Below are 18,253 nucleotides of genomic sequence, written 5' to 3'. Positions count from 1 at the left end.
GAGTTTGGAAGTGGGATGTGGAAAGAAGTCCTGCCAGGTTTATCCACCTCCTACTCGGACACTTGGACAGTCTAATGATTGCACTACATCCAGCAGTGGCCGGAGGGATGTGGGAGCACTTGAAGGCGTTTTCCGTTCGGATGTCGTCTCGGTCAATCAAGGATGATTCAACGGTCGCTTGTCTTTGACCGTTTGGTTCAGGTTGGAGCTGCCAGAAAAATGGGATTGGATAAGCAGGGAAAAGATAATCCTGTATTTTATTTTTTTACTAAAAACAGCACACGGTAAGCGAGACACTGCCTTAAGGGGAGAATGGCCCTAACAGGAAGAGCGTAGGAGAAGATGCTGTTGACAGGCAAATGTGCATGGATGAGGAAAAATCTGCTGGCAAAGAGGGAAGGGGTTGGGGCCTTGAAAGCTATTGGAGGTCCAGGTAATAGACCATGTTGAAAACATGGGCTACCTCCAATGCAACCAACCTCCCTTCCTGCTTTTGAAGTTGAATGCTTCTGAATATAGTTGAGCAATTATTTCTGCATTATAACCTCAAGACAAACTGCTGTCGTCATTTCAATCTTTAAAATATCCATTCCAAATCTGAAACAAGTCGACTCGTTAAATTGTTTTTATTATTGTTACTTAAACTGTTTTTACCTCTGCCAACGAAGGTGGGTGAGGGTTATGTTTCACCCCTGTCTCTCTGTCTGTTTACCTGTCTGCGAACAGGATATCTCAACAAAATATGGATGGATTCGGCGGAAGCTTGGTGGACAGGTTGCGTGAGTGACGAGGACGAATCCATTCGATTTTCGTGAAGATCTGAATCAGGATCTGGATACTATAATTTTTCTTTTCAAGTGAATCTTCGCCATTGAGCGATGTTTTTTTTTTGTTGTTTTTTGTATACAAGATCGAGGCTCGTGTAAGAGCTAACATCAATCACGAAAAAAAAAACGGACACAAAACATACAATACAGGGAGCGGGAGACACGATGGGGAGAGAGAGGGAAGCACACAAGTACAACAGTAGAGAACAGGGACATTGGGAGATCTGTGGGAGGGAGAGGGCTTGGAGGGAGGAGGCATGGGAAGGGTTGGTCGGGGGGGCTGGGAGAGGTATAAAACACATGGACACTGCTAGAACTTCCAGGAAAGAAAGAAGTCCGTATTTCAAAAAAGTGGATCTGGGGTGAATTACCGGGGGTAGAAGAGATCAAGGCTTTGGATGGGGGAAGATAAGAGATGGTGGTGAACAGCTGTTTTAAAGACCTGGAGGGAGGAGTGGGATTGAATAGAGTGAGAGAGTTTGTTCCAGAGGCGGGAGTAAAGAGGAATGAAGGAGTGAAGGTGAGCAGAGAATCTTGATTTTGGCAGTTTGGGGGACAGAGGAATATTTGGGGGACAGAGCACAGATAGAGCTGGGGAAGCAAGGCCGGAGAGGAGTCCGTAGAGACAGAAAGACCACCAACCTGCCTGCGGTGAGTGAGTGAAAGTCCCTCACAATCACCTTCATCGCGGGAGATTCAAATGATTCAGAAAGCTTTGGTTTCAACAGCGTGAAGACGAGCTAGGTGTGAGGCAGGAGCACCAGCCCAGAGGGGAGAGCAGTATTCCCTTGAGCTGCGAATGAAAGCCTTGTAAGTGGTGAGGAGCTCAGGTGTACCAAGGAAGGACTTCGCACGACGGAGGATGCCCAGTCGGCGACTGGCTTTGGAGGCCAGCTTGGAAATGTGGTTTTCCCAAGAAAGATCATGGCAGATAGTGAGACCCAAAAGCTTGAGTGACAGAACTTCTTGGAGAGGATTGTTAGGGTTAGAGATGGGGTCAAAAACAACATATAGCATGATATTTAAAGGAATTGTTGACGAGTTATGACAAAACTAGGTGGATGAGTTGGTTGGATGACACGGACAAGCCTTTTGGAATTTGGATCAGATCCCGATCCAGATCCGGCACTGTTCAGCCTGGTCGAGGTGTGATCTGAATACCGAGTGCTGTTGTAGTTCTCACTGTTCTGAATGTTCTCCCTTCAGGGAAAGTTGGTCCAGTTCATGGGAAGTAAACACAGAACTAAGGCATGAGTCAATTTGATCAAAGAGAGGGAGTGAAAAAGTTTACCCCCCCCCCCTCTCAAAAAAAACAAATTAAAAGTTTGACTGTTATTGCAATGGCGTCTGGAATCAACAATGCCACCGCTGCGAGGAATTTATGACACCGGCTGTAAATTACACAGAGAAGGATGGACATCTGTGCTCTGTTTAGCTTCACGGTGATGGGGAAAAGCTATTTGATTTCCCCCTCAATTTGTGGTTTCTAATGGCGTTAACAGTGCGTCTTTGGTTACTCAATGATGAGGAAGCTTCCGGGCAAACATTTTGAGCCACAGACACTGGAATCTCATTTTTAGTTGATTCATTACCTCCACCAACGAAGGTGGATGGAGGTTGTGCTTTCACTCCTGTCTGTCTGACTGTGAGCAATAAATCTCGATGTTCTAAACAGGTTCGGACGAAATGTGGTGGACAAACTGGATGTGTGACGATGACAAATTGATTCGATTTTGTTGAACGTCTGGTTCCGGATACCTATAATTTTAAGTGATTCTTCACCAATGAGAGATAGGGCTAAAAACGGTATATCGCATTCCATTTCAAAAAATTGTGAATGGATAATGACAAAACTTGGTGGATGAGTTGGGTAAGTGACAAGAACAAACCGATTCGATTTTGGTTCAGATCTGAATCCAGATTCGGCCTATCAGTGGGATACAAAACGTGAACTGGTCAGCGTAGTGGAGGTACGCACTCTACCTAGTACCATTGTTGTTTTTGTTGTGAACATGTTTGTGCATCTGAACCTCATGTTTCACAAACATATGCTGCACTGCATAATTGTTTCAATCATTGCATACCAATGAAAGCCTGGTGTTGGTTAGGATCCTGCTGTTAATCCGCTGATCCGCTGTTAGCGGTTAGGGTGCCGGCTTGGGATCCTAGGATCCTGGGTTCGAATCCCGGTCGATCTCTGAATTAACGCCAGGAGGGTTGACTCAGCCTGTCATCCTTCTGATGTCGGCAAATTGAGTACCAGTTCACTGGTAATTCTCTGTGTGCCCCAAGAGTTGACTAATAGGGTTGGTGGCAGGAAGGGCGTCCGGCCACAAAACGTTGCTTCAAAAAAGGGGACCAAGGTGCCCGAAAAAGGCCAACCCCCGCTCTGTGGGGGAAAAAATGGTTTCTAAAGGTGGTTCTTTCCTATTGCATACCAATGAAGTACCTCTTGAATGATTTTTTTGCGGATTTCAAGTTGGAGCTGCAGATCTTTGAGCAAATGTAAATCTTGACCAGGATTCGATTACGTATCGGCCTCGCAAGACGCGGTTTGCTTTCCAGGTGACAAAATCATCCGTACCATATACCTGACTTGTCTTAATGGTTTAAAATGGTCATACTAGTCATTGTACGATGGTTGTTTGGATTTACAAGAGTGAAATGTTTTTCCCTTGAGAGCTGTTATTTATTTATTTATTTATTTATTTTTGGAATTGCTTCCTCAGCAGGACAAAATGTTCAGTGAAAAACAGCAAATACACTGCTCAGCTTGTGACGCATGGAAAAAGCAAAAGGGCACTAAATGCAATGTTTCTTGAAACTTAAAAGCCTCTACTGGCAAAGGTACAAAAATGTTGTTGTTTGGTGTGCAGCCTGAGGCTGCTGGTGGCATCATTCTCTGGAAGCACGACTGTGCTGCTGATGCAGTGCCCCAATACCAGTCAGCTGGTACTCATTTTTCCGACTTCGGAAGGATGACAGGACGAGTCAATCCACCTGGAGTTATTGCAACCGAACGACAGGAGCTCAAACTCAAGACCATAAGATATTAAGCCACCCACCTTAACCGTTAAGCCAACACCATATTTACAAACAGTGTTAGGGTTAGTGTTAGGGTTAGGGTTAGGGTTGTTAGGGTTCGGGTTGTTAGGGTTCGGGTTGTTAGGGTTAGGGTTGTTAGGGTTCGGGTTGTTAGGGTTAGGGTTGTTAGGGTTAGGGTTGTTAGGGTTAGGGTTGTTAGGGTTCGGGTTGTTAGGGTTCGGGTTGTTAGGGTTAGGGTTGTTAGGGTTCGGGTTGTTAGGGTTAGGGTTGTTAGGGTTCGGGTTGTTAGGGTTAGGGTTGTTAGGGTTAGGGTTGTTAGGGTTAGGGTTGTTAGGGTTAGGGATGTTAGGGTTAGGGTTGTTAGGGTTAGGGTTTGAGTTGGACCTTCAAAAATTATACATTGGAAACTATAAAAGAAGAGGAGGCAATACCCCTGGGCGCTCACCTGGTAGAATAAAGCAGCATACTACATCGACTAAATATATTTCAAACCAATTTCAATGGTTGCTCGGAGACAGGGCAACATGTAGAAACATACTAATGTAATCATCAGACTTTAAACAAACAAACTAGAAAATACCTATATTGGATTCTGCAAGACAGAAACAGAAAGTACGAGTCACCTGCTCTAGGGATGCAAAAAAAACTTATCAGAACAGCTTTACACACAATGGCACAACAAAGTATGCAAAGTGATTCATTGGCAAATATTCAAAAATTAAACATCCCAGAACCAGAAAAGTCATGGAAACATGAATGAAGGACAATCATTGAAAATGAGGACGTCATGCTCACATACGACCTGATGATTCCATCGAGCGTGAACATAGAAAACAAAGCATTGCGTCCGGACATTGCACTCAGAGACAAAAAGGAAAAGACAGCATTCATGATTGATATCAGTACCCAGTGATTTTGGCCTAAACAACCAAGAAAATGACCAAATACCAGGACCTCAAAAATGAGGTCAAGAGATCTTGGGAGCTGAAGAGCATCGAAATTGTTCCAGTGATAATTGAAGCAACAGGAGCGATGAAGAAGAACCTCACTGAGATTAAAAAAACCATCCCCGGGAATATTACAACAAATGAACGATAACTGGAGGTAATCTGGGGTTCAGTGACGATTCTGAAAAGAGACTTTGGAACAAAACTAAAGGTTTAACAGCTTGGTCCATGAACCGTGATCCCTTACGGAAGAGGAGATGGATACTTTGGGTCCTGGGAGGACTCCGTTCCAACTCCTGAAACCTTCAAATGGAGATAACAACCAAATACACACACAAACCCGCACTAGTTTGTGATGTCCTGAAAGCCAACGCTTCCCTGGGTTTCTGAGCGTGCATGCCAATCATTCTTGGGTCGAATACGTCGTTTCAAAAGTGCCATATTACAAGGAAGGATGAATTAATATGGGAGAAAAACCTCAACCAATCACAATTTTCAATTCTGGGAGATCTCACCAGGGAATTACCATGGACCACCACTCAAAAAGGGTGGTTTAGGATGGTCACGTGCATTTTCACTAGTTTAGCAGTGCATTTCACTTTTTCACTGAACATGGTGTGCCTGTGCATGGTTTGGGTACATCCTGCATGATTGTAATCCTATAATCTGGAGATCAATCCGGTGCGTTGTTCTTATTGTCCATGTTGTCAGAGAAAGGTTAAATATGGCCTGCAGGATAGGCAAACCTGCCCGTGAGCTGTCTACCCTGGGTTGGAATCCTGACCCAGTTATAAACTGGTATCCTGGTGTTTTTTCAGGCAGGGCGAGTCTTCAATGTGTGTGCGCCCTCCGTCGGAGAGCCAGTCGAGTGTCCTGGATGCTACGAGCATTACCGTTGGTGAACGTTGAAGATCCCACGGTGCTGTTGGCTGGGGGAGGCGAGTTATCGCCAACACTCTGCGCAACCCCCAGGGGAAGCCACATCAGTAACAGAGCCGCAATGATCAAGCTCGGTCACATCCTGCATACAAACGAATGAGTAAGGGTTGGGGGGGGGAAGGTGCTGGTGTGGACAATGGGCAGGTGCTGGTGTGAACAAAGGGCAGGTGCTGGTGTGGACAATGGGCAGGTGCAGTTGTGGACACGGGGAAGGTGTGGACAATGGGCAAGGTGCTGGTCTGGACAATGCTGGTGTGGACAATGGGCAGGTGCTGGTGTGGACAATGGGCAGGTGCTGGTGTGGACAATGGGCAGGTGCAGTTGTGGACATGGGGCAGGTGTGGACAATGGGCAAGGTGCTGGTCTGGACAATGCTGGTGTGGACAATGGGCAGGTGCTTGTCTGGACAATGCTGGTGTGGGCAAGGTGCAGGTGTGGACAATGGGCAGGTCCTGGCGTGGACAATGGGCAGGTGCTGGTGTGGACAATGGACAAGGTGCCGGTGTGGACAATGGGTAGGTTCCCGGTGTGGACAATGGGTAGGTGCAGGTGTGGACAATGGGCAGGTGCTGGTGTGAACAATCGACAAGGTGCCAGTGTGGACAATGGGTAGGTTCCCGGTGTGGACAATGGGTAGGTGCTGGTGTGGACAAGGACAATGGGCAGCTGCTAGTGTGGACAATGGGCAGGTGCTAGTGTGGACAATGGGCAGGTGTTGGTGTGGACAATGTCCTTCACTTATGCCATTTCTTCCTTTCCTCAACCTTGTACCATGACCCTTTTCTGATGCCACTGTTTGGACTGATGCCAAATGATAAAAGCGAGTATCGATCTCCTGCTTGCATGTTATTGATCGTTAAACTGTGCGAATGCGTTATTAGGGCCATAACCAGCGGCCATGGCAGGCAATCATTTATTTCTGTCCCTGAAGGATATCCGTCTGTAATGAACCGTTTTTGTCACAGCTCTTACAAAGACTTTGTTGGCGGACTTTGATCATGTTTGACTCGTCGTTCCAAAGATGTGTATTATATCTTTGAAGTGAGGAGGGCAACTGTATCATCACAATTGGCTAACGATGAGTTGAAGGTGTTCACTACCATCTGATTGCTGTTCTGGCTCGGCCATATTGAGTCAATGTTGGAATTGTAAAAATGTATAAAAATGTATAAAAATAGCCGTTCTGTCAGGCTGAATCAATGATGTATTGCATTAGGTCACTGACTTATTGATCACCCCTTGTAAACCTATTTGATGATTTTCTTTCTTGGGCCTATATAGGAATTATTATTTTTCATTATAAAGTTGCGTTACGTGGAAAAGGGGAGTCCATAGCTAGATTTTTGTAAAAAGAATAAACAATTTTTTTTTTTTGCCTCTAGTTATGTAGATTTACTCTTGTGAACAGGAAAAATGTTCGAGTAAATGATCTTCTTCAACATGACGCTGATGAGGCAGCGTATGTAATTTATAGACCGTAGAGCAAAGGATAAAACTGAAAGTGTAAAACCTCCTGTTTTCGAGCGAGGCTGGGTGAGAGGCTTTGGTACCCCCTCCCTTCCCCCCCCCCCCCCCCCCCCCCAGAACATAATCCAGTCTTGCTCACAATAACGGATGGCACTGGGGCGGGGAAGTCGTCGTCGTCTGTAGATGGGAGGGAAATGTATAGTATTGCTCTTTACCCTTGCCTGACCTTGCCCAGTTTGACGAAGGTGAACAAAAGGGTCAAAACAACTTACATTTAACTTTAATCTAAAATGGACAACACCGTGCGGAGCTCACCGTACGAATGGCACCCTATCCTAACCACGTGATTAATACATATTCAACACGTCCTCTCATCTATTTGAACACGAACGGTTGTTAAAGCCTCAACGATTTCCCATTTATCCCACAAATTTAACTTTCCTTCCCTCCGGCCTTCAGCCTTCAGTGTTGACTTGAGGCATTGCGACACTCCCCACACTTTATTGGCATCTGGGATGTGTTTTGCATTACGGTCCCACAGGAGTTAATTTATTGAAAGTTGCATTCCTGGTGGAGGTAAATCTCAAGGTCAGGTGCTTGCAGGAAACGTTTTAGTGATTAGACTTCACAACTCTCTTTTTTCCATATCATGTTCCACAACTCTCTCTCTTTTTGTGACTTGTTTCTTGTTTCTTTTTGCCTTTGTTTACACCGGTCAGTATCCAGGTAGAATGTGAATTTTCTTGCAACTTTGTTATCTGTTTAAGGTGCACCATCCTGTCGAGGCTTCATCGAACGCTGCTCTCCTTTACCTAATGTCCGCCAGGTTGTAAGCAATTTTGCTATTCGCACCGTTTTACGGCCCTTTGGGGTCGCATTGCACATCATCTGATCAATTTGATTTGCATATCTTGCTCACGTCATTGCCTGATCCATTAAGATAGACAGGTGTTAACATAATGACCAGGCTGTGCAGTTCTGGGCCAGTGAGCCTCGACTCATTGACGTTTTGGACCTGCAATACCCCAATCCCTGCACTGAATTGTGTGGAAAGTAAATTAGACAAAACAACAACATTCAGAATGCAGAATTCAGAATCGCGTTCAGAATCATTGGAATCTCCCGCGATGACGCTATCTCCGAGGACCTTTCACTCACTCACCGCAGGCAGGTTGGTGGTCTTTCCGTCTTCTACCGACTCCTCTCCGGCCTTGCCCCCCCCAGCTCTCTCCGGGCTCTGTCCCCCAAATATTCCTACAGGTCGCACAAGATCTGCCTGCAACCCTCTTATGGTTAAACTGCCAAAATCAAGACTCTCTGCTCACCTTCACTCTTTCATTCCTATTTCCTCCCGCCTCTGGAACAAACTCCCTCACTCTCTTCAATCCCACTCCTCCCTCCAGGTCTTTAAAACGGCTGTTCACCACCATCTCCTATCTTCCCCCATCCAAATCCTTGATCTTTTCTACCCCCGCTAATTTCACCCCAAATCCACTTTTTTAAAGGTGACTTTTGGCTTCTTTCCTGGAAGTCCTTGGTGTCCTTGCGTTTTATACCTATCCTGCCTCCCCCCAGGCCCTCTCCCTCCCACACATCTCCCGATGTCCCTGCTCTCAAATGTTGTGTTTGTGTGCTTCCTCCCCTTCTCTCCCCATCTTGTCGACCGCTCCCCTTTTTATATACTTTGTTTGCTTGTTTGTTTGATTTGTTTGTTTGATAAATGTTAGCTCTTTCACGAGCCTCGACTCTGTACACAAAAAAAACAAAACTTTTATGAGTACCGATGGAAGCGTACCTGTGCAAACCAGTCCGAAATTCTGGATTCGGTTTCCTTCCTCATTTTCCCTTTTACTGACGAGTCGGGTGAGTCTTATTGTTGACCTCTCCTCGTATCGATCAGGTCTTCATGCTTCAACCGATTTCTCAATGCATGAACATTTATCGCCAATGATAGAAAATATTGCCAAGAAATAACTTGTGTTGGGTTTGAAACTCCCCAAATGTAGTGTGAGCTGTGTTAACTACAGGTTTAACAACACTTGCTTAATCACATCCAAATACAGGTATGTATTTCTTCAGGTGTTTTACAAGTTACAGATTGAAAGCCAAGGCCCAATGCTACTTTGACAGAAGGATTATGAAGTGTGTTTGGTGATATTTGGGGATGGCGGTAGGGGAGAGAGAGGGGAAAGAGAGGGGGGAGCGAGAGAGAGGAGGGGAAATGGGGAGAAGGGGAAAGAGGTGAAAGAGAGGGGGGAGCGAGAGAGAGGAGGGGAAATGGGGAGAAGGGGAAAGAGGGAGTAGGAAAAAGAGGGGAGTGGAAAGAGAGGAGGGGAAAGAGGGAGTAGGGAAAAGAGGGGGAGTGGAAAGAGAGGAGGGGAAAGAGGGAGTAGGGAAAAGAGGAGTAGGAAAAAAGAGGGGGGAGTGGAAAGAGGAGGGGAAAGAGGGAGTAGGAAAAAGAGGGGGGAGCGAGAGAGAGGAGGGGAAATGGGGAGAAGGGGAAAGAGGGAGTAGGAAAAAGAGGGGGGAGTGGAAAGAGAGGAGGGAAAAGAGGGAGTAGGAAAAAGAGGGGGGAGTGGAAAGAGGAGGGGAAAGAGGGAGTAGGGAAAAGAGGGGGGGGAGTGGAAAGAGGATGGGAGAGAGAGAAAGGGGGAAGAGAGAGGTGGGGGGAGAGGAAGAGAGAGGAGAAGGAGAAGGAGAAGAAGAAGGCGAAGGAGAAGGAGAAGGAGAAGGAGGCAGGAGGTGAGAGAAAATGAATGAATTGTATTGAGGGTGCGTGAAGGATTTAAAACTTAAATGCAAATATTGTTCAACTGGCCATTATGCATGTCTTCATGAATGAAATTTATATTTGTCTGTTGCCGTTGTTCATATGATTCATTCGAGTTTAAATCCAAAGAGAAACGCTCTTGTTTTGTTCACTGCAAACTTGTTTTTGTTCACTGCAAACTTTTGTTGTTTCGCATTGCACTGTAACGCACCTCTTCAACAAGCTACGTGTATGTTTTTCACATGTTGTGCTACTCTGGCCCACCATAAATAGTCTAGTAGGAAGACTAGGTCCCTCTGCACCCCCGGAGATATACTTCTAATCAGTGTTTCTAGATTGGAAAAAATGTGTAGAAAATGACTAGCTATGGCCCCAAGCTGAAAAAATGTCCCACATACCATTTTTATGCAAATTACTGCTGCAAATTTTATGCAAAATTATGCAAATTTTATGCAAATTTTTGATGAGGAGTAGAGTTGAGGGGTCTTTGAGGGCTTCATCGAGGTGCTCTCGGTTGCAAGACTGGGTCATTCTGAGAAGCACAGCAGGGTCAGAGATCATGATGTTCTCCTCCTCAGTGAATCTCTCCATCAACAGCCTCTCCATTGCCTCACACACTGTTTTGAGGCAAAAGAGGGACTTTGCGTAGGCCTTTCCACTGAGAACACCTTTGAGAGATCCACTTGTTACTAGTTGTGCCTCAAAGAGAATCTCTGCATATCCAGAACCACGCATCTTGTGTCCAGTGAGCATCCCGATGTAGTTCATGGATGTGTGGAAGGGTCCAATCGTTACTACATGACTAGCAAATTCATTTGGCCAGCGCCAGATGATGGGAAGGGCTTTCATGCAGACACCCAGATCAAATGTATTCAGGACCCATCTCTGACCCACCTCAGCAGTTGCTGCCTCGGAACGCTTCAGTAGCTCACGAACAACTGCGTTGTCTGTGATCGGTCTGTGCCTGGTGCCTGCATGGCATGGCAATGGCCTGCAGCCTGTGCCTGGGCTAGGGGGTTTCACCTCTGCAACTGGTTCTCCCCCACCCAGCAAATCAACAGTCGACTACTGCACGCCTATCCACCAACCGATCACAGACAACGCAGTTGTTCGTGAGCTACTGAAGCGTTCCGAGGCAGCAACTGCTGAGGTGGGTCAGAGATGGGTCCTGAATACATTTGATCTGGGTGTCTGCATGAAAGCCCTTCCCATCATCTGGCGCTGGCCAAATGAATTTGCTAGTCATGTAGTAACGATTGGACCCTTCCACACATCCATGAACTACATTGGGATGCTCACTGGACACAAGATGCGTGGTTCTGGATATGCAGAGATTCTCTTTGAGGCACAACTAGTAACAAGTGGATCTCTCAAAGGTGTTCTCAGTGGAAAGGCCTACGCAAAGTCCCTCTTTTGCCTCAAAACAGTGTGTGAGGCAATGGAGAGGCTGTTGATGGAGAGATTCACTGAGGAGGAGAACATCATGATCTCTGACCCTGCTGTGCTTCTCAGAATGACCCAGTCTTGCAACCGAGAGCACCTCGATGAAGCCCTCAAAGACCCCTCAACTCTACTCCTCATCAAAAATTTGCATAAAATTTGCATAATTTTGCATAAAATTTGCAGCAGTAATTTGCATAAAAATGGTATGTGGGACATTTTTTCAGCTTGGGGCCATAGCTAGTCATTTTCTACACATTTTTTCCAATCTAGAAACACTGATTAGAAGTATATCTCCGGGGGGTGCAGAGGGACCTAGTCTTCCTACTAGACTAAAACCATTATTTGAATCCATTTGTTGATGGAATTTGACGGTCTGAGCCCTGCCTCGTGATCTTGTTCCCATAGGCTCCAGGGCCTTCCCAAGGCCGAGGGCCACTCTAGGAAGCCGCTCGTGCAGCGAAGTTGCACCGCAGTGGTCGGGAAAGCCGGGACATGTTCATCCGTCGCTCAACAGGTAAGACGCCATTTTTGGTGCATATATACTATATATTGGCGCTGAGGAAGCGCCTCTAGCGATTGACTTCCAGCCAGTGTAACGCTAATTCCTGTCACAGGAATTCTGAGATCATATAAGTGGGCGTGGCAGTTCCTGATTGGTTCGTGTTGGGGGACTTCTGGGAGAGGCTTCATAAACAAATATCCACCATTTTATTAACTCGCATAGCTTTGAGGCCTGCTTAGGTAGGCCCGTGCTGTCTTTCTCCCTCACACAGGTTTATTTCAATTCTAATTCGATATATCATTTCATTTTTAACAGTCGCTAACATAGTGTTAGACTCGGTTGAAAAAATTGCCAAGATATATATTTTTTAAATCGCTGCACGGTCGGTCATACACCGCCTAAAATAACAGACGGGAAAATGGCGAGATATATTAAAAATTCGTGGCGGACTTTCCAATTCCTTTGCATTAATAAAATAAAATAATTCTGTATACTGATTTTTATTGTCATATTCTTCATTATGCCTATGTACTCTGAAATAATGAGGAATCGGGAATAACAAAAGTGGATATGTCAAATCTTACTCGATCCCATATTACATGTACTTTCATTGCATACAAATTATACTTCCTCCTAGAAATTCCATGCCCGAACCTCAGCGCAATCCAAGAGGATTCACTTGTTCTCTGTTGCTTTTCATTTTTATCCCTTAGTGAGGGGAACCTAAATATACACATGTGGTTTAACCACAGATCCCTGCCGGAGGGAACGTGTGTCACCCTGACTAAAATGATAAGTCTCCGTCCGTCCGTCCGTCCGTCCGTCACGCTAAAAAGAAGCAGCGGAACCTCGAGCTTTGTTGTTGTGGTTCATGCTGTCATAGAATAATAAACTAATAATAAATTTACTTGGCACAAAAATTTGTGTCCGTTTGAGCATAAAAAGCCCCTCTTTCTGCGATTGAATAAGTATCGGATATGGGAGATCAAAGAGGAACTCAAACGATCAGACTACCTCGACACTAATCTGTCACTCGATATCCTACAAAATAGATATGATATGTCTTTTTTTGATTTGCGATTTATAATGCAAGTAATTTTGCGATTCAAAGTCAAAACCTTCTTCACGTCACAGCTGAGAGTTAACCGCCATTTTTACGGCGAAGCCCATAGGGGAAAGCCGTCCAGAACAGGGTTTGTATGTATGTATGCATGTATGTATGCATGTATGTATGCATGTATGTATGCATGTATGCATGTATGTATGCATGCATGTATGTATGCATGTATGTATGTATGTATGCATGTATGCATGTATATGTATGTATGCATGTATGTATGTATGCATGTATGCATGCATGTATGTATGTATGTATGTATGTATGTATGCATGTGTGCATGTATGTATGTATGTATGCATGTGTGCATGGATGTATGCATGTGTGCATGTATGTATGCATGCATGCATGTATGTATGTATGTATGTATGTATGTATGCTCCCTCAAACACACCAATCAGAGCTGAGCCTCTGGTCACATGCCAAGGGTGATGTGATGTCATTACGGCGGTACAAAGGCTGACTCAACACACCGCCATTTTGATTCCTATGTCGTTCATGCTGGACATATCGTTGAACCTGTCATGTATCACTATCTGCATGCTCTGCCTTTACTTTTTTCATTCAGTGTGAAACATAAACATGTGAAACACATGAACACGTGAAAACAAGGATCTTTCATAACACTCGATTGTTATCGTGGTTGTGGTGGTTGTTGTTGTTGTTGTTGTTGTTTGTGGGCATCTTCAATGTAGTTTAATTATATTTTTCTATTGCTTCGCAAAATATCACTACTGTATATATAATTTTGTATATAGTCAGGTTCACTTTGTAAATAAATTATATTTCGTTCAAAATCATGGTAGATTAGCAAACTTATACATTTTTGGAAAGGTTATAGCATAAGGAAACTAAAAATCAATGTTTACATTTGGAGAGATACCTGTATGGCGGCCATTTTGGATTTTCAAAATGGACACTGTAAAATACATATTTTGTTCTATTTCTGCCTCTAATTACCCTAAAAACTTTTTAAAATATACTAAACCTATATTTTCAGGGACAAGGAATCCAATGAAAGTATTGTAGCGACCCATGGTTCCCCCAAAGCTCGAGAACAGCAACAGAATCTCCTGGCCCAAGCCGGTGACGTAACCGGCGGCCAAACCGCGGCGCCGAGGTTGTAATCCTTTGCACCTGTCGGTCACATGACCACCAAAGCATGCCTCGCCTGAGAGGCGGGGCTTTGGTTCTGATGTATGCTTTTTGGTTTGGATATATATGCGAACCCGATAAACGGGTTTTCAGAGTTCCCGAGATGATTATACAATAAACATCTTCTCGGACGAGTTTGTGTCTTGTCCGTCACTTCGTCCGTCTCAAGCAGGAGCGCCGCTCCTTCAGTATCAAATTAGTTCTATGGGGAATGGTAATACACGAATCAAAGGTTTTGAATTGCAAAATACTGTCTTTATATTCGCGATAAGTTGCATAATCAAATACATGTTATCATTTTGTACAGGCAGTTAATAACATCAAAATGTGTCACAATAATTCATATCACCAAACATACACAGGCAGTCAGCAAAATCATATATACACATGCAGTCGGTATAACTTCACATCTACACAGGCAGTCAATGACAAAATATACACAGGCCATCAATGGCATCAAACATACACGATTACAGAATATGCCATTTAGAGTTCGTCATCACTGTCCTGTGTGTCGTATCCGACAATAAAGTCCGCATCGTTTTCACAGTCAGTTCCACACAAGCAAAGGTCGGTCAAATTGATTGGCAAATCGAATTGGTCGAATGGTCGATCGAATCGAATCGATCGAAGTGGTCGAATGGTCGAATGGTCGATCGAAGCGATTGGTCGAATGGTCGATTGGTCGAATTGGTCGAATGGAATTGGTCGATTGGTCGAATTGGTCGAATTGGTCGAATCGAATTGGTCGGAATTGGCAAATGTAAACATTGATTTTCAGATTTTCCATGTAATAACGTTTCCAAAAATGTATAGGTTTGCTAATCTACCATGATTTTGAACGAAAAAACTTAGTGAACCTGACTAATACTCCTTCCGTGTCCTTCTAAAGTGTTTCTACTGTCGTAGAATAATAAATGTTTTCGTTCAAACTGCTGTGTGAATAAACCATACATTAGTGCTTCTTCCTCTTCTTCAAACTCGCAAAGAGGCTTTTCGAACTGGCAAATTCGTGATTAAACAAACGATAATTTACAGCGCAGATGTTTGGTTCCTGTGTTTACAGTGTTTGTCTCTCTATGTATGTATGTCCCTCACATATTTATCCAACATGTTTGGTGAGTTTTATAGCCGACAATTACGCTTCTGAAAGGTAGAATGTAATGCCATTTTTTTATTTTTTTATTTTTTTTTGTATACAGAATCGAGGCTCGTGAAAGAGCTAACATTTATTTCACAAACAAATCAACCAGACAAACAAAATATATAAAAAGAGGGAGCGGAAGACAAGATGGGGAGAGAAGGGGAAGCACACAAACACAATATTTGAAAGCAGGGAGAAGTGTGGGAGGGAGAGGGCTTGGGGGGAGGCGGCGTGGGAAGGGGAGGTATAAAACACAAGGAGACCAAGGACTTCCAGGACGGAAGTTGGTATTTCATAAAAGTGTAGGATTTGGGGTCAAATTAGCGGGGGTAGTAAACATCAAGGTTTTGGATGGGGGAAGATAAGAGATGGTGGTGAACAGCTGTTTTAAAGACCTGGAGGGTGGAGTGGGATTGAAGAGAGTGAGGGAGCTTGTTCCAGAGGCGAGACAAAAGAGGAATGAAGGAGTGAAGGTGAGCAGAGAGTCTTGATTTTGGCAGTTTAACCATAAGAGGGTTGCAGGCAGATCTTGTGCGACCTGTAGGAATATTTGGGGGACAGAGCCCAGAGAGAGCTTGGGGGGGGGGGGCAAGGCCAGAGAGGAGTCGGTAGAAGATGAAAAGACCACCAACCTGCCTGCGATGAGTGAGTGAAAGGCCCTTCGAGTTAGCTTCATCGTGGGACATTCCAGTGATTCTGAACGCTTTGGTTTCAACAGCGTGAAGACGAGCTCGGTGTGAGGCAGGAGCACCAGACCAGAGGGGAGAGCTGTATTCCATAGAGCTGCGGATGAAAGCCTTGTAAGTGTTGAGGAGCTCAGGTGTGCCAGGGAAGGACTTCACACGACGGAGGATGCCCAGTCAGCGACTGGCTTTGGAGGCCAGATTTGAAATGTAGGTTTCCCAGGAAAGATCATGGCAGATAGTGAGACCCAAAAGCTTGAGTGACAGAACTTCTTGGAGAGGATTATTCAGAAAGTGGATGGGAGGGTTGTCCAGTCGGTCTTTTCGGAGAGACATCGTAAGAGTGTGAGATTTGTCAGGATTGAAAGACATGTTCCACTTGTTGCCCAGTCTATGATTTTGTCCAGGTCTGCAGAGAGTGAAGAGGCTGCAGACTGCTGATCTGAGGGATGAGGAATGGAGGGACAGAGAGTAGAGTCGTCAGCAAAGAGATAGAGAGGATTTTCAAGAGAGTCAGAGAGATCATTGATGAAGACCAGAAAAAGCACAGGGCCCAGAACACTGCCTTGGGGAACTCCAGCCTGAACAGGAAGAGGAGATGAGAGAAACCCATTCAGGGCCACACGTTGACTATGACTAGAGAGGAAGCCCGCCAGCCATGCGTGGAGATTTCCATGGATACCAAAGGAGGAGAGTTTGGTGAGCAGAGCGGGGTGCCAGACCGTATCGAAGGCACGTGAAATGTCAAGGAAGACGGCTCTAATTTCCTGTTTGGCGTTGAGGACCTCCATCCATTGTTGAGAAAGCAGAAGCAGCATGTCCAGAGTAGAGTGACCAGGTCTGAAACCAAATTGATGATCAGAGATCAAGCCATTGGAGAAGAGGAAAGATTTCATATCCGAAGCAATGATGGATTCCATGACTTTGCTGATAAATGGGAGAAGGCTGATTGGTCTATAGTTGCTAGGATCTGTTTTTGCAACTTTTTTGTGCAAAGCGGTGATGTTGGCTGATTTCCAAGCAGATGGCAGATGACCTTGAGCAAAAGAGAGGGTGAAGAGAACAGAGAGATAGAGTGAAAGAGTGGAAGAACAGGATTTTACGACCCGTGGGCTGATGCCGTCAGGTCCAGTTGCAGAATCAGAGTCGAGGGTTGACAGAAACTTTTCCACCTTGTCAGGAGGAAAGGACACAGAGTCCAGGAGCAGCTGGGTACGACTGGGTACGGTGGGTACAGAGAGGGATGGGTTTGGGACACAAGATTTAGAGGCAAACACAGAGTTGAGGCATTCAGCTTTTTTATGTGCGGAGTCAGCCATGTAGCCATTTGAGGTGAGGGAGGGGATGGAGGGGGAACAAACACCAGAAACAGATTTGACCAGACGCCACCCGGATTTGGAAGAAGAGGGAGACAGATAAGAGAGTTCGGTCTTGAGAACGGAGAGATATTGTTTCCTGGCTCTCCTGAGGGTGGACACACACTTGTTTCGGGATTTGTGAAAGGAAATGAGATTTCCTTCCGTTGGATTTGCTTTCCAGGAGACGAAGGCAAGTTGTTTCTGGGCAACAGCCTCACCGCAAGATTCCGTGTACCATGGACGGGAGGAAGGGTATGACAACTGAAGACGAGATGGGATAAATCTGTGCATGAGAGAGAGCAATTTACTTTGGAAGAATTCCCAGGATGAGTTGATGTCAGAGGCGGTAGAGATGGGAGACCAGTCCAGATGATTGATGGCTGCTTGAAGACCGTGCCAGTTGGCCTGAGGGAAATGCCAGACTCGCCGACGCTGAGGAGGCTCTCTGAGAATGGTCAGAGAGATGTCCACTTTAACAAGCACATGATCAGATGAGCCAATTGGAGCAGAAGAAGAGCAACAGACATTTTCAGGGAAGTTATTCATAACCAAGTCCAGAAGAGAAGATGCTCCGTTGACTGAGATCCGGGTCGGGAAATTGACAGATTGTGTCAGTCCCAGTGAGTCGCAGAAGTCCTTTGCTGAGGTGCCATGGCTGGTGAGAGAGGTACCCACACCCAGCCAACTGGCATGGTGACAATTTAAATCACCACATATAAGGAAGAGAGTTGGGATGGGTAGATAGACGTTGGTCCATATTATCAGACAGTGAGATGTAGATGGAGTCATCACTGTTTGGTGGACGGTACAACACACATATGAACAAATGGTGGGAGCGAAGGGGAAGCCGCAGCCA

At 45.2% G+C, this 18,253-nt stretch overlaps 1 protein-coding gene across 4 annotated transcripts in view; it reads left to right on the top strand.

The window, feature by feature from the left end:
- The window catches only part of LOC137439467 (double C2-like domain-containing protein alpha), a 384,494-nt gene that overhangs the window by 136,168 nt on the left and 230,073 nt on the right, over window positions 1–18,253 (top strand). For all 4 annotated transcript variants that reach the window (XM_078768119.1, XM_068135234.2, XM_068135233.2 and 1 more), the window contains exon 2: window positions 11,844–11,952. Coding sequence is in view for 2 of the 4 variants with exons in the window: in XM_068135234.2 (XP_067991335.1) it covers window positions 11,844–11,952 (109 nt within the window). In the remaining 2 variants the exon portion in view is untranslated. The remainder of the gene's footprint in view (window positions 1–11,843; window positions 11,953–18,253) is intronic.

The sequence above is a fragment of the Myxine glutinosa genome, chromosome 14 (genome assembly GCF_964187855.1).
Source record: "Myxine glutinosa chromosome 14, kmMyxGlut1.1, whole genome shotgun sequence".
Taxonomy (NCBI): domain Eukaryota; kingdom Metazoa; phylum Chordata; class Myxini; order Myxiniformes; family Myxinidae; genus Myxine; species Myxine glutinosa.
Note: the sequence above shows the minus strand (reverse complement) of the source record. Positions and strands in the feature narration are given on the sequence as shown.